General features: G+C 52.1%; 1 protein-coding gene across 1 annotated transcript; it reads right to left on the reverse strand.

The window, feature by feature from the left end:
- Positions 1-2,998: 2,998 nt before the first annotated feature.
- ACTRT2 (actin related protein T2) lies at positions 2,999-6,791 on the reverse strand. Its single transcript, XM_066265190.1, has 2 exons — positions 6,677-6,791; positions 2,999-4,159 (listed from the first exon to the last, which is right to left on the reverse strand). The coding sequence occupies exon 2, from the start codon at positions 4,130-4,132 to the stop codon at positions 2,999-3,001; it is 1,134 nt and encodes a 377-aa protein (XP_066121287.1). The 5' UTR covers positions 4,133-4,159; positions 6,677-6,791.
- Positions 6,792-20,597: the final 13,806 nt, after the last annotated feature.

Raw genomic sequence — 20,597 nt, forward strand, 5'->3', positions numbered from 1 at the left:
TGTTCCCACCGGGGAACGTGTGGCCTGACCACAGAACACCTTTAGGAGAATACCCCCTCCCTGCTCCAGCCCGGCTCCCATGGGAAACTGCATGCCACCTCTGTGGTTTCAGCACGCAGAGTCCCCACCTCGTCCCCATCCCACTCTACCTCTGGGGTCTCCAGTTCCTCTGCTGGGTGGTGTTGCAGGACTGAGCAGGGAGCTGCTCCACCCCTACTCAGCAGGAGGCAACTCTCAGATTCCCCTGCTGAGGTCATATTTGTGGGGTTCAAGGGTGAGTTGAGCCCCCAGGTCCACCTAACAGCAATGAGACCACACAGTGCCATGAGCCAGGTCTTGTCAGCCCTTCTTCACCTCGTCCCGTGGTGTCTGCGGGGTCCAGGGGGGACCTGAACTTCCAGCTCCACCTGGTTTAGCAAGATGAAAGGGGTGGTGGGAGGTGGGGTGAGTTGACACTCTGCCTTGATCCTCCCAGGTGTCAGCTAGGCCCAGTGGGGAGCTGAGCAACCCCTCCATTCAGATTGTCAGTGATGCTGACTCTCTCCAGGAAGGGTCAGTGGGGCCGAGCAGGAAGCTAACCCTCCACCGGACCCCTCCACGGCAAAGTCACACACAACAGTGCCCACGCATCTGGGGTGGATTTGGTGGGGCCCCATCGGAAAACCGGACCTCGTATCCACCCGGAACCTCATGCGGCACCTCTGTATAGGGAGGGATGCCTACTACAGGGGAAAAAAAAGGATTAAACAGGAGTCTCGGAATATTCAAAATGTCCAGGGTATAATAGAAAACCAGAAACATCGTAAACTAAATGAGAACAGGCAATTCGCAGATGTGAGTCTTGGAGCAGACCGGGATGATTCAGATGTTGGAATGATCTTGGCAAGGGTTGTAACGCCGCCACCATAAAAATGTTTGAGCAAGCAATTACAACTTCCCTTGAAACAAATGCAAAGAAAAAGAAAAAAAGAAAAAAAAAGGAAAGTCTCGGCAAAGAATTCAAAGTTATAAAAAGGGAGCCGAACGGAAATGATCAAACTGAAAAATACAACAGAAGTGTGTGTGTGTGTGTGGGGGGGGGGGGTGGCTGGAGAGACTCAAGAGCAAAGTAAGTGACAGAGGGTAAACTGGGTGAATTTTGGGACAGGTGAACAGACTCGAGCCAACCCGAACAACCAAGAGGCCCTGTGGCACAGTAACAAGATTGCTGACGTTTGTGTCTTCAGAGACCTAGAAGGACAGAGAAAGAGAGGAAGGCTGAGAAACTGTTCAAAGGAAGAATAATACAAAACTTCCCGAATTTGGCAAAAAAAAAAAAAAAAAAAAAAAAAAAGACATGCATCCGCAGATTCAAGGGTCTGGAGAAACCAAAAACATTCACACTGAGACGCACAATTGAATGCCCGAATAGTAACAGCCACGAGGAACTCTTAGACGTAGCCCTAGAGAAATGACACATTACCCACAAGGACTCACCCCTCAGAACACAAGGACGTTCTGATCCGAAACCACGGAGACTGCGGAGAGGGACCTGGGACAACATTCTCCAAGAGCTGACAGAGAACAGTGGAAACTATACATTCTATTTCCAGCCACAATCCCCTCGGGGAATGAAGGGGAAAAAAAGTCTCAGGGGACAGAAAACTCAGAAAACCAGTTGCTGGCAAACCTGTGCTTAAAGAACAGCCAAGGAAGTTCTCTCTAAACAGGAAGGAAATAACAGAAAAAAAAGGGTGCGGAACTCCAGGAAGAGCAAGACAACTTGGGTTAAAAAAAAATAGAGGAGGGGAGGTAATAACCCTATTAGAGTGTTTTTCTTATGAGTTTCTTAAATCATCTGATGGTTAAAGAAAAAAGTCTGAGCGCTTTCTGAGGCTTTGCTTGACATTAGTAGAGAATTATTCTGCTTTTAAAGTTGGGAGTGTGAAGGCACTTGAGTAGGAGTCGGGTTCCTACACATCCCCCCAGCTGGTGAAATGTCAGTACCGGTGGATCATAATGTTACCTAGGACAATCACTAAGAAACCATACAAAAACCCATCAATACATCAAGATAGAAACCCCTCCAAAAAATATTTAAGTAACCCATGGAGAGGTAAGAGAAATAAAACCAAGAAACAGAAGAGGGAAAATAAAAAAGCAACAGAAAATAAAATGGCAGACTGAAGACAGAACATATTACTTTAAACGTAAACTTTCTAAACACACCAAGTAAAAAGATAGGGATCCGTGCTGCGGGTTTAAAAACAGCCCAACTATCATTTATCTTCAAATATATGATCCATGCTCAATTTCAAATATGATAGGCTGCTTCATCGTTTGACAGTTTACTTGATTGCTGTTCACGCTGTTCCTAGTATTCTGAGCCTAAACACTGCCATAAACATCTCTGAAGATAAAAACGGACCACAAGCAGAGGTGTTGAATCTCATCACACGCTCCCCATAAGCAGGCCCTGAACAGACGGCAGCTTCTGCTTCTTCCTGCCCCCATCGACCTGGGACAAGGGGGTCCCTCCTGCTCAACGACCCAGCCCCATAAAGCAGAGTAAGAGTCTTACTGTGCTAAGCACCCACCCACGTGAGGGTTTGTGGGCCCTCAGAACAGGGCAGCATTCCTACTTTTTCCCACCAATCCTCCCCTCCCCGTTTCTGACTCTGTCTCAGATCCACCTACGACTCGGGTTTAGAATGTGGTCTCCAGGACCCTCCTGACGTGGGCTCTGAGCGTGAGGCCCAGATTCCCCACTTTTGGTCCAAAGTCTGCAGATGAACACAGCCTCAACTCACAACCCAGGGCTTTCCCAGGAGGAGAGAGGATGGGGGGGGGGGGGGGAGGCAGACCACCGGGGGCAGAAACTATTCAGACACAGCCAAGAATGAATCGAGCCCGACGTGGCCAATGATGGCACTGTTTCCTCTTTTATTGGACACCTTGCCAACATTGTGGGGTGAGCTCAATGCCCACCGGGGCCGCCCACCCCCAGGTGCAGGGCCCCTTAGAAACATCTTCTCTGAACCACTGACGTCCCAAATTCCTGGAAGTCCACGGAGGTGACCCACATCTGCTTGAAGCTGCTCAGGGAGGTAACGATGGAGGCACCGATCCATGTTGAAAACCACCTGTCGGGGGGAGCCGTGATCTTGATGGGGGTCCCCTTGGAAGCCAGCTGCTCCAGCTCCTTCAGAAGCCGGTCATCCAACCCCTGGTACAGGGTCGTGCCCCCGGACAGCACAATCTCCCCAAAGAGTGTGTTCTGGATGTCGACGTCGCACTTGGTGATGCTGCAGGAAACCATTTGGGGGAGGCCCGGGTTCTGGATGCCCAGCAGGTGGGGCGTGAACAGGGCCTCGGGTGCCTGGTGCAGCTGGTCCCCGATGTGGATGACCTGCCCGTCCGGCAGCCTGTACTCCCTCGGGACCTCCTCCGGCCTCCGGGACTGCTCCTTCTCCGGATCCAGGGCCACGTAGCACAGCTTCTCCTTGATGTCGTCCACTAGAGCTTTGTCCAGTGCACATGTGAAGGTCCGCCCGCTCGCCAGCAGCAGCTGCGTGAGGTACTCCGTGATGTCCCGCCCCGCCACATAGAGCTTGGTGACCGCATGGGGCAGGGAGTACCCCTCAAAGATGGGGACGGTGCACGTGATCCCGTCCCCACTGTCCACCACCAGGCCCGTGACACAGGCTGAGGCGTAGAGTGCCAGCACGGCCTGGTCTGACAGGTAGAAGGCGGGCACCTGGAACTTCTCGAACATCACCTCGGCCATCTTCTCTCGGGCTTCCCTGGGGTTCAGGGAGGGCTCAGTCATGAGCACCGGTCGCTCGCTGGCTTTCACCCCCAGCTCCCTCTCGAACAGGTGCCGCCACAGCTCCTCCGCCTCATCCCACCCTGTGACCAGGCCCCGCTCGATGGGGTAGCACAGGTGCACAGCCTCCTTCTGGCACACAGCTTCTTCCCCCACCAAGTATTTCTTCTGGCCGGCCGCTGCCGAGGTCATCTGGAATTTGGGGTGCCCCACGATGGAGCTGATAACATGGCGGGGTCCAATCTCTCCGGACAAACCTGCTTTGCAGAGCCCTGAGCCATTGTCGAAAATCACAGCTGGAGAATCTAACACGTGCGGGTCAAACATGTCTGCATCCCCGCCTCTTCCCCGGCTCTGCACGTCATAGAAATAAAGGACAGAACTCTCTCAGCCGCTTTATGACACAGGAGGCCCCATCAGAAGCTCTAAGGCCGCAGGATTCTCGGGGTGCCTCCCCAACAGGCTAGTGGCTGGCGGGTCCCCGAGAGCCCTCCACCCACCCGCAGACCTGCTCTCCCACGGGGGTCCCAGCTGCTGAGGCTTTATCAGGGATGATGGGCACACGTGTAACAATCCAGCCGAGGCTACCATTGTCTTCAGCCAGCATCAGAGACTTTGGGTGGGAGGGGGCTCAGAGCCCCTGGCCCTCCCTACTTGGTGTGACACCAAACAGAGGAAGGCAAGCCATACCCGCAGGCAGTGTCACCAACAGTCTGTAGACCTGAGGTCTAGCCTTAGAACTGAGTGACACAGCATAGCCTCAACCTGCCCCAAGAACAGGCCATCTCCACCCATGGAGCTGCCATTAGTGGAGTGACCCAAAACCCATGTCCCTGGCTAAGGAGTGACCAAGCACCAAGAAGCACAGGTCCAGGTTGGAGGCATGGTGCCCACAGCCTCACCACCGTCAAGAACTTAGAACACACTTTTTGAATTCAGACTCCTCCAGGAAGCCCTTGGGAATTTCTCTTTCCTTTACTCCGAGAGTCCTGGCTCTCTGTCCCACAGGGTTGACACTAAGCAGAGTCCTACAGGCCTGCTGGATCTCTCTCTAGCGTACACGTTCCTGCTCTGGGCTGAGGTCAGAGCCGCACGCTGCTCTGTGTCCGTCGGAGTCCCCCAGGGGCCGGGGATAGGGCTGCTCCAGCCTCCATGGCACCTGTGTCAGCCGCCCTGGCTCTCAAACCCTGGACTGGTTTTCAGCCCAGGAAGAAACTGAGGTGGACCAGACCTAGGGGCCAGACTCGCTGTCCCTCTGGGAGGGGTGGTGGTCCTGGAAACATGTCTCAAACCCCCCTCCAGCCTGGCATTTTCTCCATCCAGAAAGCTCTAGCAGGGTCACATCCCTTCTAGGCCCCTCACCTCCTTGTTGCCTGTCCTGCCATCCCTCCAGCAAAACTCAACAAATGCTGGTCGTGTGGTGTCGGCCAGGGACGTAGACGTGTGGCTTTGTGAGTACCCATTGGGCTGAGCCCTGGACGTGACTCAATAAAAACTTGGAGTTATTGGAGTTTTTTCCTTCAAGGACACCTCCAGAGGAAACCATAGTTCATTGTGTGGCACGACTGAGGCTGAGCCCTGACCCTGAGTTCACAGAGCCTAGTGTCCTCAGCTACCACGGTGAGGTTTCTGAGATTTGGGGTCTGACCTTTCAGGGCACGTGCGTCCGTGGCAGGCTGCTGTGAGGACGAGGTTGGTCAACAAGATGCTGTGACTAGGGTCTAGCCTGGTGGCACCACAAGCAGCCCGTGTACTCAGTCCTCGGACTGGTCTAGAATTCCCACAGTTCTGCTGGCACTCAGGACCAAATCGGGAGGCATGGGCTCTCAAGGTCTCTGCGGGTGATGGGCCAGAGCTAGGGCGAGGGGCCTGCCCATGGCTGTAGCCCAGTGGCCCAGGGCCGGCTGGGGCATTCGGGTTTGCAGGAGGGACAGGGAAGAAAGGACAAATGCTCATTCAAAGCTTGAGCTGACCGGCTGGGTGTGAGGGCGTGCTGAGTTCACTTTGTACCTGGTTCTGGAAACACACAATAATAACAAGGTCCGAAGGGCCAGCTGCCGCCGATGTACAGGGAGGTCACACAAGCACACACAACTCCCACCCCCACCCCCGGCCTCCCAGTTAGGTCTGGGACACTTCCACCTGTTACAGAACCTGTAACTTGGCTACTCCCTGTCCCTCTGTGTCGCCTGCCATCCCCAGGCAAGCTCAGGCCCTTCAGGACAAAGCCATGATGGCCGGGCCAACCATCGGGACAGTGGCTCCAAGCAAAGCCGTCTGAGTGTTTCCGTTTTCCTGCTTGTTCTCACTCCCTGCGGAGCCCAGGAGGTGCTGCCCTTTGCCCCGGGTCTGGTACCCCCAGCCGGCCCGGCACAGCAGCCCTGGGAAGCCGTCACTACTCTCCTCCTCTCTGTCCACTTGAGATGCGCGATGCCCAGCAGGACTGCGTGGTCCCCCCCTTTTCCGCACTCCGGGTTCAGACGAGGGCAACGGCCAGCTTCCCAACCATCATCTCTGGGTGGGTCATTGGAGCCGGGCTGGGCTCAGTGACACTTTCTGTCTCCCACCATTGAGGGTCTGATCCAACAGACGGATTGTCCCCCTGCACAGGGAGCGGCAGGAAGACTCTGAGACCCCACCACCGAGAAGTAGGATACCCTCAGGGAAGGTGGGGAGGGCTGACAGCACGTGGTCACTGGGAAAACTGAGTGGATTTATGAGCCACAGCCTACGTGACGTTGTGCTGGTTTCCAGCTCCTCGCGGGCAGGACTACCAACCCGCGGCTCTCAGGTGCCTGGGAACCTCCACTTCGGCCCTCCCTGATGTCCACCACAGAAACGCCTCCACCCCTGCCCCCCACCACCGACCACCTGGGTCTGTCGGCCTCAGAAGGGTCCCATGTGTCAGTGCAGGTGTCCACGGCCACGGCGCCCTGGCCACTTGAGCGAATGCGATGTTCAGCACCACCGACGCCCGGCGTAGCTGAACCTTCACGGCAAAGGTTGTCAACACAAGAATGCTGTCCCCTGTCCCCAGCTCCAGCCAGAAGCCAGCAGGTCTGCGCCTGCCCTGCCCCCACCCCTGGCCGGCCAAGCCTCATAAATCGCTTGATCAAGTTTATGGGCGAACGGGCTGTAACTCCATCTCCCTCCACAGGGCAAGGCTCACCACCGTGATTGCTCTGAGGGCATTTGTTTCCGTCCTGCCCGGGAAGCTGGCTCTTGTTTCTGCTCCGGCAGTCGCGCCCCAGAGCAGCCCACCACAGCCCCCATGCGGCCCCACCCCCACGCCCTTGAAGGAACCTTGGCCCGTGATGGAGGTAGACAGTCCCAGGAAACCTTGTGAAGCTGCCAGGCATTTACACTTGGGAGTGGGCAGCTGTGGGCCTGCTGGGCAGCCATGCTTCTCACCTTGCCTTGGGTCAAGGTGACGGGGCCACCCACGCCTATGTTGGGGTGGGGGTGGGGGGTCCCTGTCCCATCGTCCCCACTTCCATCTGTCACTGGCGCCCAGACCCTCAGCCAATTAGTGACCAGCAGACCGGGCTCATTAGGGCTGGCTGACATCTGGCGGCCAGATCCTGCTTGCTGAGGGCCCAGTCTAGTGTCAGCGGGCAGCCTGAAGGAACAGGCAGTGGCAGAGGGCGAGACAGGCACTGCTCTTGCTAGAGAGAGAACCCTGTGCCCGGGCGAGGGAGCTGTGCCAGCCCAGGGGCCACGGTGCTTGTGGGAGTGTCCACCTCTCCACCTGTCATTCCCAGAGGAGCCCAAAGCCCTGGGCACCCTTCCTGGTAGCCTACCTAGCCCTTGTACACTTGGTGGAACTTGAATCGCCAACCCACCCATCCATTTTCCTACCCACCATCTATCTGGTCATGCATCACCCACCTGTTCATCCATCCATCCATTCATCCAGCCGCTTATCTACCACCCACCCTTCTAAACATTTGGATTTCTGTTCAATTATGTTCTCTTTTTCCCTCCCTCCCTCTCACCCACCATTCCTCTCTTAGTGGTCGAAGCGAGCGTCCTCTCTTACTGTGGGCTGATGTAAGTTATACTTTGATTTTCAACTTTGAGGGTGGTTGGTCCCCCTAACCCTCTCATCATTTAAGGGTCAGTGGTATGATCCCATGGTCCTTCACCCTGGACGTTCAAGGTCAGGGCTGTGATCCCTCTGAAGGCATTAGTGGAGGGTCCGTCCCAGACTTCTCTCCCGCTCTGATAGTTTCTTGGCTTGTATGTGGTGTTCTCCTGGGTGAGTGACTGTGACCAAATTTCCGCTTTTTCAAAGGACACCAAACATATTGGATCAGGGCCCATTCTAATAGCTTCATGTGCACTAGATCACCTGCCAAGACCTTACTTCCAAGTAAGGTCACACCCGTGGGTGCTGGGGGGGGGGGGTTGGACTTTAACATAATTTAGGGGACACAATTCAACCCACAACACCTGCCCAATAAGAACTGACGGCACTGGTGTGAAGAGAGCGACGGAGCAGGTGGGAGCCCAGCGGCATCTCAGGTGTGCCTGCTCTCCGAGGCAGAGAGGGGCCACTGCGTAACAGGTTAACCCCACACTCAGCAGCTGAAAACGACAAACACATCTTGTGCCCGTTTCTGTGGGTCTGGAATCTGGGCATGGCTCACCAGGTGCCAACAGTCTCACACAAGGTGGCCAACAAGTTGTTGGCGTGGCTGTGGTCTCACCTGAAGGCTCCATGGGGAGGTGAGGAAGGGAGAGGGAGAGAGAGAGAGAACCCAAGATGGAAGCCATAGCCATTTTAATAACTTAATCTCAGAAGCAATGACTTTCACTGTTTTCTATTGGTCAGAAGTGAGTCAGCCCAGCCCAGACTGGGGGTGAGGTAGGGGAGGTTATATAAAGATGCACAGGCCCAAATTACCCACACAGGGGGGCAGAGGTCATCAAGCATGGCTGCTCCAGCCTCAGTTTCCCCAGCGGTCAGCAGGAGCAACTAACTGCTGGAACCTAAAGAGAAAAGCACACTATGGTCATATGAGGAGGGGAGTCCCATAGCAAGGGGCACAGGGGACACAGGTCAAATAGCAGTAGTACCCCGGCTGGGCCCCTTCTGACTCCCTGAGAGATTAGCTGGGGACACTCTAGAGGCCTCGTTCACGTAACCATGGTTGCCGCCTCTTCTCATCGCTTCAAAATGTTACATCCTGACTCGAGCCATCCCAGCCATCTGGGGTTGTTCCCACCTCCTTCAGGTGAGCGGTCTCAGCCTTCCTCCCCACTCCTCCCCAACTCTCCCAGTTGCTGGTCACCCCATTAGGGAGCAGACCAGAGGCCTGTCCTGCTGGAGCAACCTTGGGGTGGCCCTCAAAAAAGAGAGTCTCCTGCCCCCTGCTGGCGTCCGGTGGAAGTGTCACAAGATATGAGATTGGGGTGGTGGAGGGTCCTGAGCAGCTGGAACAAAGAAGACTTGTTAGTATCACCAAAAGGCCGGACCTCTGGAGGAGGAAAAAAAATCAATGTTTGCTAAATAGGGGGGGGGGATCGGCTGCTTAGGTGGGATAAAGGTTTATTTCCAAGTGTATTGAAGTGATTACCGGGAGGAGAACCAGCGCGAAGGAGCTGCATGCAGGGCAGCCGGCTTCTGACGGGCGGAGGGTGCCTGAGCTCCCGCCAGCCCTGCGCCGCCCCGCTTACGGTTTTCCACCACGGTTCCTAACGGTTCTTCGGAGCGGTGCCCCGGGGAGGGAGGTTCCTGGGGGTGCCCAGCGGCCCTCTGCATTCAGCTGGTGATAAATATCCAGGGGAGCATGCGGCCCAGAAGGGTCCCAGGTTTAATTCAAATAATTAAACACCCAACGTTGAAAGAGCTCTTTGCATGTACGAGGCCGTGAGCGCGCGCGTGCGCACGTGCAGCTGGAGAAGGAAAGGGTTTTGTGTTCCGGTGGGTGGGTTAGGGGCCGCTAGCCCATTTGCGTGGGGGGCTAACCTCTCCACCATGTGCCCCGGCTCCCAGCTGGCTGGCCCACGCTTTTCTTGTCCTAAGTGGCAGGCTTCATTCCTGACTCAGACACGGGGTGGAGGGGACTCCAGGTGAAAGGGTTCTTGTCCACAGTGAGGTTGCCTCTTCACGGACCCAGCGATGGAGAGGGGAGGGTGTGCCCTCCTCAGTGGGCGCTCACCTTCCCACACAGCTCAGGGGGTCCCACTCAGCTTCCCCAATGGAGGCATCTCCATGCAGAAGCTGGCACCCACCTTTGGCCACCATCATGGTGGTGGGCGAGGGGCTGGATGGCCAGCCGGACAACACATCCACCCCGGCTGGGGCTCATCTGAGTAGGGCACCTCCTCCCGCTTTCTGCCTGACCCACAGGTGGGGGAGGCAGCCAGGGGGCCACCAGGAGCTGAGTCCCAAGACACTGGGCTGGAGGCTCCACGTTTGCTTCGGAAAGGTTTGTGCACCCCAAAGAGCAGCGGCCACACCCAGAGCCTCGGGATAGGACCTTATTTGAACCAGGGTCTGTGCAGACACAGTTGGATATGTTAAGATGAGTCCATGTTGGGTTGGAATGGGCCCTCAGGAGAAGAGAGAACACACACACACAGGTTGACGACAGCAGCAGAGACTGGAGTGTTGCATCTGCGAGACAAGGCCTGCAGGCAGCCCCAGAGCTGGAGGACCCTGTGGAAGACCCTTCCTCTTGGCCTCTAAGAGGCATCCCCCAACTGCTGGCAGCTGGGTTTGGATGTGTGGCCTCCAGACCTGAGAGAGTATAGTTCCTATAGTTTTAAGCCCCCAGGTATGGACATTTGCTACAACAATCCAAGGAGAGTCACGGAATAACTGTGAGGTGTTTAAGTGGCATTGTCCCCCCTTCCCCATGTCTTCCGGCAGGACACGCAGGTGCAGACCCGCCCACCAGGGCATGAGTTCCATGGACAGTGATGTCCTGACCCGCATCTTTGGGGAGTAACCCTGTCTGCCTGCCTCCCTCCCTCTTCCCTCCCTCCCTCCCTCCCTCACTTGTCTCTGCAAATTCCAAGCATCATTGAGCTGTAATCCCTGACTGTGATCGGATCTCACACTCCAGGAGGGTGGTCCTGGGAGCACCATAGCCCTGAACCACCCCAGCCAGCACCTGCCTGGACCACAGCTGTTGGAAACAAATGAATGAATGAATGATTGAATGAATGAGTGAATGAATGAGGACACACTGGGCTCCCCACCTGGCTCCTAAATGTGAGCCATTCTTAGAAACTGCTTTTCCACCCTGAAGGAGAGGCAGCCACCACCGTGATGGGGCTTGGGGATCCCATGACAAGCAGCGGGTGCCGTCGGGAAGAGTGCAGGCCCAGTGCAGGAGTGACAGAGGTCAAGCAGGGAGCCCTTGCGCTCCGTCCTCCTGGCCTCCTCCAGCAGCCGGGGATTCTCCCCTTTCTTGAGGGATCTTGCCAAGAACAGGCATCGAGCAGCGAGCCAGGGCTCCCCCCCCCCCGGGACATGACACAGGAAAGCTGGGCCCAGCTCTGGGCGGTGGCAGCCCCAGGACGCTTCTTCTAGCATCCTGAGCCCATGCTCAGCTCTATGCGGACACTCCAAGACCCACACGGGTAAGGGGGGGGGCGAGTCCACATGGCTCACACTGGGGGGCCATGCATGGGCGGTCTGCTCCCGCTGCCTAGAGGTGACACAGGTCACTTCTGCTCACGTCAGTGCTCTCATAGCCTCACTTACCTTCAAAGGAACCAGGAGAAGCAGGAAGCAGGAGAGACAAGGGCCCGTCTGGGGAGCACGCAGACCACCCGCTGACGTGGCTAGTTCACCAGGCACGTGCATGTGTGTACTTTCTAATGTATCCTCAGTTGGTGTACAACATGTAGGGCCACCAATTTCCATAGCACATACCCATACTGAACGCACAGCCTTGTTTAAATGGAATTCAGATTTAACTGGGAGTCCTGTACTTGTCGTTGGAATCCTGGCTGCCACCTCCCTCCCCACATGCCCTGGGCTTTGGTACCCGAAGCTCTACGAGGGGTACGCACAGGCTGGTGTCCACGTAGGAGCCTCAGCCACGGAGAAACATTCGATCTGAGTCACCAGAATGGGGCCACATGTGCTCCTAGTCCCTGAGCTGGAGGAGACACACAAGGAGAGGACCGTGAGCCCAGAGTGCCGGCCGACGGGCCGCGGAGTCCCGGCCGCTGCGGTGGAGTGCTGCCCCTCGGGCATCCGTGCCAAAGACATGAGCTTTCCAAAAGGGAATTCAACCCAAAAATAGACACCGTCTTCTTCTCCCCCACGCCCCCGCCTGTCTGCCCAGACTCCCAGGAGAGGGGCCCCTGGAGAACCAGCCACACTGCCCTGGCCATTCTCACGAGAGCCCGGAGGTAACCGTTACCCACGCTCGGGTCTTATCTCCACGTTCCCAAGATATCAGCAGCCTGGGCCAGCTGGGCCAGCTGAACCCGAGAGGAGTGTGGGCTGATGGGTGCTGGACCCGGGACAGGGTCCCCCACACTGAGAGGCCAGGGTTGCCATCTGCTTGGCAGCAGAGGAGACGCAGACCCCTGTCCCTGCCCATTTCCTCCAGAGTCTGAATCTTCGAGGACGTTGTTTAAAAAGTTTAGTGTGGACAAGGTTGGGGTCCTCCCCTTGTCCCAAGTGCCCCTGCCCCCTGGGCCTCGCAGCCCGCCCTCTGAGAGCCACCATCCCCCGCTTGGCCACGGCTTGTACCTGGCTCACTGAGCTGCCGTCAGGTGCAGCAGGGTGAGATATCACAGACAGAAAACGTCCAGATGGTGTGGGTGCGGCTTAGGCACCATGAACAAAATGACACAGAGTTGGGGATGGACTGGGATGAGGGGCAAGTTAAGTCTGGTGATCAGGGAGCCCCTTCAGAGCTGAAACCCCAGTGACAAGGCAGAGAGCTCCAAGGGAGGCCGGGAACAGCATGGGTGCCCAAAGGCCCGCAGCAGGAAAGATGTCACCCTCCCCGGTCTTGGGCTCATCGCAAATCTCTCTGCTTTGAGATGTGTCCCCAGCGGCCTTGACCTTAAAGAGGTCCCTGTTGGGGGAAGCTCCAAACCCAGTGCCACCTGTGGGTTGGACATCGGGGCCAGGCTAAGCCAGGGTTGGCTAAGAGCCCGCACCATGGGTCAGGGCTCAGGTCTCCCCAACCCCCCATCATCAGCCCCTTCTCTGTTTGTGCAACCACAGCTGGGGTCCTACACGGTCTGGTCTGTTGGATACAAGGCTCCAGCGAAAATCCTCAGAGAGAGGCCAGTGGAGTTCCACCTGTGTGGGCCAGTGGTCTGCAGTGTTGTCAAGGGCCCTGCACCCTGGCTTGAGGCCACACCTGTGGGCAGGGCAGGATGTGTGGGTCTTCCGAGGTGGAGCTCATCGCCCCAGGGGGTCAGGCTGAGCTGCAAGGGAGCTGAGGGCAGGACCCCATGCGGATGCTGGTCTTCCCAGGATTCTCTCTGCAGGGCGACTGGCAGCTGCATGGTTCTCTGTGTGCGGGACTCATTGAAGTTTCCTCCTGAAGAGTGCATAACTTCCTCCAGGGATAAGAGGCGCTGCAGAGGACATCCTTGTGCACAGATTTTTGCACTGGGACATCACCAGCCACTTAGGGTGTCATCACCCCCGAGAGGTGAGTTCTGATTGGATCCCCCGTAACCACCGTCCTAGTTCGGGCTGTATCAGGTCATGCACTCAAAGTTCTGGGTTCAAATGCCAGATCTTCAACTTATTAGCTCGGGGACCCTGAACAGCCAGTTCCTCCAGCCTCTTTGACTTTCACTCTTTGTAAATTACCAAGAGTAATGGAAACCCCCGTTATTTATGGTGCAGTGCCCATAAAGCACTGGTACAGTTGCTGCAGGTGTGTAAGGGCTCAGGGAATGGCAGCCAGTGGTGATGACAATGATGATGAAGAGGAGGAGGGGGGAGGAGGAGGGAGAAATCTGTTTCCACCACTTCCAACTTTATCCTCTCACCAATTTTTGTAACCATCATATTTGAGTAAAAGCGGGAACCCAGTCACCTCAGCCCCTGCAGATTAATTCCGTCCACTCTGTCACTTTCCAAATTTAGAGGCTAGAAAGCTACTGCGTGATTGGAAAGTAGAATAAAAAAAAGAGAAAAGGGGAATTGTGTGACCATATATGTAAATGTACAGACACTCTGGGAGTGAGGAGGATATGGTATTTACATCCCGACGACTGGCATATCCCCAACACCTTTTCTAAGAAAACACCAACACACCCCTCCTGTCCTTGGTCTGCAGGTCTTGCTGCTGGGTTTTGAAGCCTGGAAGATAGGTGCATTTTCCACAGCTGCCCATCGCCCTGCAGAGAGAATCCTGGGAAGGCCAGCATCCGCGTGGGGTCCTGCCCTCAGCTCCCTTGCAGCTCAGCCTGACCCCCTGGGGCGATGAGCTCCACCTCGGAAGACCCACACATCCCGCCCTGCCCACAGGTGTGGCCTCAAGCCAGGGTGCAGGGTCCTTGACAACACTGCAGACCACTGGCCCACACAGGTGGAACCCCACTGGCCTCTCTCTGAGGATTTTCTCTGGAGCCTTGTCTGCCACCCCTCCTGTCCTTGGTCTGCAGGTCTTGCTGCTGGGTTTTGAAGCCTGGAAGATAGGTGCACTTTCCACGTAACACTAGGTGTCCCTTGGACAATCACCCCCCACCCCCTGCTTCCAGTTATCAACCCCGTTCCCAGCCCAGAAAGTTCTCTTGGACAAGTAGAAAGATGGACTTCCAGGACCATGAGCTCCATCCTGTCCTTCCCAGGGCATCCTGACTGTCTTAGGCAGCTCAGCCTGCTCAGCAGACCACCGGGGACACCAGCGTTTCAATCACAGGTACTTTACTTCTCACTGTTCTGGAGGCTGAACGTTCAAGGTGCCGGCAGATTTGGGGTCTGGGGAGCGCCCACGTCCTTGTTCACAGATGACCATCTTCTCTCCGCGTCTTCTTAGAGTGGAAGAGATGAGAGAACTTTCTGGGATACGTTTGAAAAGGACACTAATACCATTTATAAGGGCTCAACGCTCATGAACCAGTCACCTCCCAAAGGCCCCACCCTCCTGGCATCATCACATTGGGGGTTAAGGTTTCAACTCATGTATTTTCAGGGAACACATTCAGTCAATCACACTCTCCTTCCAACATCTCCCCCGGCCACCTGTTGTAGCGGGCGAATGACAGTCTCTCCACTGAACGTTGAGTCTAGGAACCTCCCACCCTCTCTGAATACTGGATAGGGAGGCTGCTTTGGGGTCCGAATAATGACCCCTAAGATTCCAGGATGCTTGTTCAGCAAAAAGTAGACCCCTGTCCTGATAACTGGAATTACAGAAGACATCCTTAGTCCTGGTTGCCAACAGCAATACCCCAAACACCTTGCTCCCATCACATTGAAAAACTCTCGTGAAGGGCGGTGGGCAGTAGTCAAGACTCCTGGACCCAGGTCAGGCTCTCTTACTTGTCTATAGGCGAGATAACCATGCACTGTCCTCATCATGGCTTGATGTTTCCTGCTTCTAAGGGCTACATGTTGGGAGGGGTGTGTGTGTGTGTGTCTATGCTTGTGTGAGTGATAATATACAAAGAGAGAGAGTTTCCCCAGGAATATGCTTAATCAAAATAACCCAAAAATACTCTTGTTTAAAAAAAAAAGAAAGTCTAGAAATGCCAGGTAAAATATGATACACATCTTTTAAATGGAGAGTTGAGCTTACAAAAGAGTAATGGAAATTTCCAGGGGCCCCCAAATGAATAACATGACCCAAAATAGTAATTGAGGTGAGCTAATGCTGTGGCTGGCTCCCAGATGCTGGTTTTGGTACAAGGGGGTTTAAAGTGGGCTCCCAGGACAGGGGATGAGGCACTTAGGTAAAAAGAGGCATGTATGGGAATGAAGATTTCTGCATAAATCCATGCTGCCTGCTACATTCTCGGTGAAAAGAAAGACCATTTAAAAATCTACCTACTGGCCCTGGCCAGGTGGTTCAGTGGATAAACCACCAACTTAGGCATGCCAGAGGTCGTGGTTTTAACCCCCCTTTCCCCAGTCCTGGCACAAACAAGAAGCAACCAATGAATGCACAACTAAATGGAACAACCAAGTAAAACAAGCAGTTGATTCTCTCTCTCTCTCTCTCTCTCTCTCTCTCTCTCTTTCTCTCTCTCTCCTTCTCTCAAATTAACGAAAAGATTTTTTTAAATCCACTTACCAGCACACAAATATTACAAGAAATCTTGTCTGTCATATCTGTTAATGAAAACATTTTTTTAAATCCACTTACCAGCACACAAATATTACAAGAAATCTTGTCTGTCATATCTGTTAATGAAAATATTTTTTAATCCACTTACCAGCACAAAAATATTACAAGAAATTTTGTTTGTCATATCTTTACTGAGATACAAATTTTAGAAGTTTCTCCTAAAGAGGAATATTTCCAGAATGAAGCAGAACACCCCCCCTAAACCCTGCTTCTCCAAAGAACCAAGGAGAACATTCCCCCCCCCCCCAAAAAAAAGGTCAAAATCAACTTTTCAGAACTCTATAATTTCACCAAGGGCCTCCAGCAATCTGAAGAGCATTCGTTCAATAAAGTAGTTGAATCTTGGTAAGACTAGAGAGCACTTTGTGGCACTTGCCCTATGCCTTGTCCCATCCCTTCTCCCCAGCTGCATAGTGTCCTGAAAACCAACAGCATATCAGCCACAAAAGCTTAGAAACTAACAACTAGAAAGCCACTGGGTGTGGACAGGGGAGTTCCACTACACTCTTGGGCATCTAAAAAGCCATGTGCATGTGTAAGGATGGGCATGTGCCCAGGAGAAATCTGAGAAAACCTTTACCTCTGTCTAACCTCGAGACTCTGCACAAGGAGTAGTTGAAGGCTAGGACAGAAAGGTAGCCTGCCCACTGGAACACTGAGATTTATCATTCTAAGTTATTTAAGGAAATTTCTGTCCAAATATTAACTGATTGCTAAGCAAACCAGCCAAAGACATCAGTGGCCACATAGAAGAAAGTACAGACTTTCTGGAATTAGTTCTAAATTATTATAGTTTATTTGGTGACACAGGGGTCGCCTAAAATACATATTTATTTTAAAAATGTATTGTATAATAAATATGTATTTTCCGATGGCTTTAGGAGACCCCTGTGTTTTGGTCGATCGACCCCCGCCAGGGTCGCGACCCACAGGTTGAGAACCGCTGCTTTAGGGGAAGGGAATTGATTTTCAGAGTTGTCACAGTATATTATCTAAAACATCCATTTCTCAACAACAACAAAAAATATGGCACATTTAAATAAACACTGTACCTGAGGAAGCCCAGATGTTGGACTTACTAGACAAAGATTTAATATCAGCTATCATAAATATGGTCAAAGAACTAAAGAAAGTCATGTCTAAATAACTAAAGGAAAATATTAGAATGATGCCTCACTAAATAGAGAATATCAATAAAGAGATAAAAATTATTATAAAAAATCAAATAGAAATTCTGAAGTTGGAAAATACAATAACTAAAATGAAAAAATATATATTAGATCGCCACAACAGATTTGAGCTGGCAGAAGAAAAAAATCAGTGAACCTGGAGTCCATCCATTTTGAGAAACAGAAAGAAAAGAATGCAAAAGAATGAATAGAGCCTCAGAAATCTGTGGGACACCATCAAGCATAGCAACATACATATAATGAAAATCCCAGAATGAAGGGGAGAAAGGGCAGAAATAAATGTAAAGAAATAACGGCTAACACCCCAAAAAAAATTTTGATAGAAAACATTCATCTACACATCCAAGAGGCTCCTTGAACTCCAACAGAATAAGCTCAAAAAGATCCACATCTTAAAACATTATAGTCAAACTGTCCAAAGCCAAAGACAATCTTAGAAACAGCAAGAGAAAAGCAATTCCTCAGGTAAAAGGGGTCCCCAATGAAAGGAACAGCTGACTTTCTATCAGAAACCTTGTAGGTCAGAAGGCAGCGGGATTACACAGCCAAAGTCCTGAATGAAAAACATGACCAGCCAAGAATCTATACCCAGAAAAACTGTCTTGCAAAAATAAACAGGAAATTAAGGCACACCCAGATAAAAAGGGAGAAACAGTTTATCGCTAGCAGACCTGCCCTAGAAGAAATATTATACAAAAGAGAGTTCTTCAAGTTGAAATGAAGGCACTAGATAGTCAGTTAAACCCACACAAATAAATAAAAATCACCTGTAAAGAGAACTATGAAGATAAATATAAAAGAAAATATAAATATAAATTGATCACTTTTCTTATTCTATATGATTTAAAAGACCATTGTATGCCATGTTTACATAGCTATGCTGATGGATGTAAAATGTATAAAGATGTAATTTGTATAACAATATAGCACAAAGATGAGGGAAGGGGTAGAGCTACATAAGAGAGAAAAATTTATGCATATGATTGAAATTAAGTGGTATCAACAAACATTCCAAAGGGGGGGGGGTACACAAGGAAAGACTTTATTCCAGTGAAAAGTTTGTGAACAAAGGAAGCACAGCTTTCAGTAGAAACTGAAAGTGTGCTCCACCAAGACAAAGGAGAGGCTGCCTTTAATAGAAAAAAAGTTCCCATCCAGTTCCTGATGGCCTCATTTTCATGCAAATGAAGACTCCACATCTATACAGTTCTGATGGGTCCAAATTGCATAGTCCTGATTGGTCAGCATTGTGCATTCTGATTGGTCATTATGAAGCAGTTCTAATTCCGTATAGATGCAACTGAGACTATTGTACATTTTTGATTGGATGGGGCAAATGTCAATCTGCTTATTGAAAGATGAAACCAGGCCTGACCTAGTGGTGGCGCAGTGGATAGAGCGTTGGACTGGAATGCGGAAGACCCAGGTTCGAGACCCCGAGGTCGCCACCTTGAGTGCGGGGCTCATCTGGTTTGAGCAAAAGCTCACCAGCTTGGACCCAAGGTCGCTGGCTCCAGCAAGGGGTTGCTCGGTCTGCTGAAGGCCCGCCGTCAAGGCACATGTGAGAAAGCAATCAATGAACAACTAAGGTGTTGCAACGCACAATGAAAAACTAATAATTGATGCTTCTCATCTCTCTCCGTTCCTGTCTGTCCCTGTCTATCCCTCTCTCTGACTCACTCTCTGTCTCTTTTTTTTTTTTTTTTTTTGCATTTTTTTTTTTTTCTGAAGCTGGAAACAGGGAGAGACAGTCAGACAGACTCCCGCATGCGCCTGACCGGGATCCACCCAGCACGCCCACCAGGGGGCGACGCTCTGCCCACCAGGGGGCGATGCTCTGCCCATCCTGGGCGTCGCCATGTTGTGACCCTCCTGGGTGTCGCCATGTTGCGACCAGAGCCACTCTAGCGCCTGGGGCAGAGGCCACAGAGCTATCCCCAGCGCCCGGGCCATCCTTGCTCCAATGGAGCCTTGGCTGCGGGAGGGGAAGAGAGAGACAGAGAGGAAGGCGCGGCGGAGGGGTGGAGAAGCAAATGGGAGCTTCTCCTATGTGCCCTGGCCGGGAATCGAACCCGGGTCCTCCGCACGCTAGGCCGATGCTCTACCGCTGAGCCAACCGGCCAGGGCACTCTCTGTCTCTTTAAAAAATAAATAAATAAAATTTTAAAAAAAGAAAGAAAAATGAAACCAGGAATTTCTTTGAAAGGGTTGGCTCAGGGGGACAGGAACATGATGCAGAAGGCTAGACTAGTTGCTCAATCTGTGACTTTTTCCTGAAATGCCGAGCAGGTAAGAGAAGGCCTCTATCAGCAACAGTTGCTGACTATGACTTTCAGCCCAGTTAACCATGAGGAATCCTTCCTTCTTTGAAGATCTATTTCTTCTGGAGATCCATGGTGGGTATTTAGCTTAATTAGTTTGTAATAATTTAAGATGTTAATTGTCACACACACACACACACACAGGGCAAACACTCAGAAAATATACCAAACAAAACAATAGAATTAAATCAGCACACAAGAAAATATCTATTTTACCCAAAAGAAAGCAGTAATGAAAGAACACAGAAACAAAAAAAGACATGACACACAGGAAACCAGAAGCAAAACTACAGACACAGATCTTACCCTCAGTAATAATTATAGCCAACGTAAAGGAATTAACTTTCTTTGAGATGAGTGAACATGAAAAAACAATGTAAACAGATGGGTGCAGCCAATGCGGAGCTTAGCAAGACGGTTATAGCCGAGAACACCTACATTAAGAAAAAAAAAAGATCATACATCAAGAACCCAACCTTCTATCTCAAAACATTAGGAAAAAAAAAAAGGAGAGAGAGAATTAAACCTAAATCAAGCAGTAAAAAGGTGTGATGGTTCATTTTATGTGTCACCTTAATGGTGCACGGGATGCCTAGATATGCAGTCCAGCTTGACTCTGGGCATGTCAGTGAGGGTGTTTCTGGACAAGATTAACATTTGAATCAGTAGACTCAGTAAAGCAGATTGCCCTCCCTAATGTAGGGGGCCGCACCTAATCAGGTGAAGACCTGGATCAAACAGAAGGGCTGCCCCTCTCCCAGTAGGAGACAACTCCTTCCGCCTGACTCCCTTCAAGCTTGGGCTTCAGGATTTTTTTATTGCCTTCAGGCTTAAACTGAAACACTGGTTCTTCTTGAGTCCCGAGCCTGTCCACTTCTGGACTGCAACTACATCATCAGCCCTTTGGTTTCTCCAGTTTCTATCAAACATTTTTAAAAGAATGTTTTTAAACCACCAATCATTTACAAACTTTTACAAAAGAAGAGAAGAGAGA

The sequence above is a fragment of the Saccopteryx bilineata genome, chromosome 3, assembly GCF_036850765.1.
Source record: "Saccopteryx bilineata isolate mSacBil1 chromosome 3, mSacBil1_pri_phased_curated, whole genome shotgun sequence".
Taxonomy (NCBI): Eukaryota; Metazoa; Chordata; class Mammalia; order Chiroptera; family Emballonuridae; genus Saccopteryx; species Saccopteryx bilineata.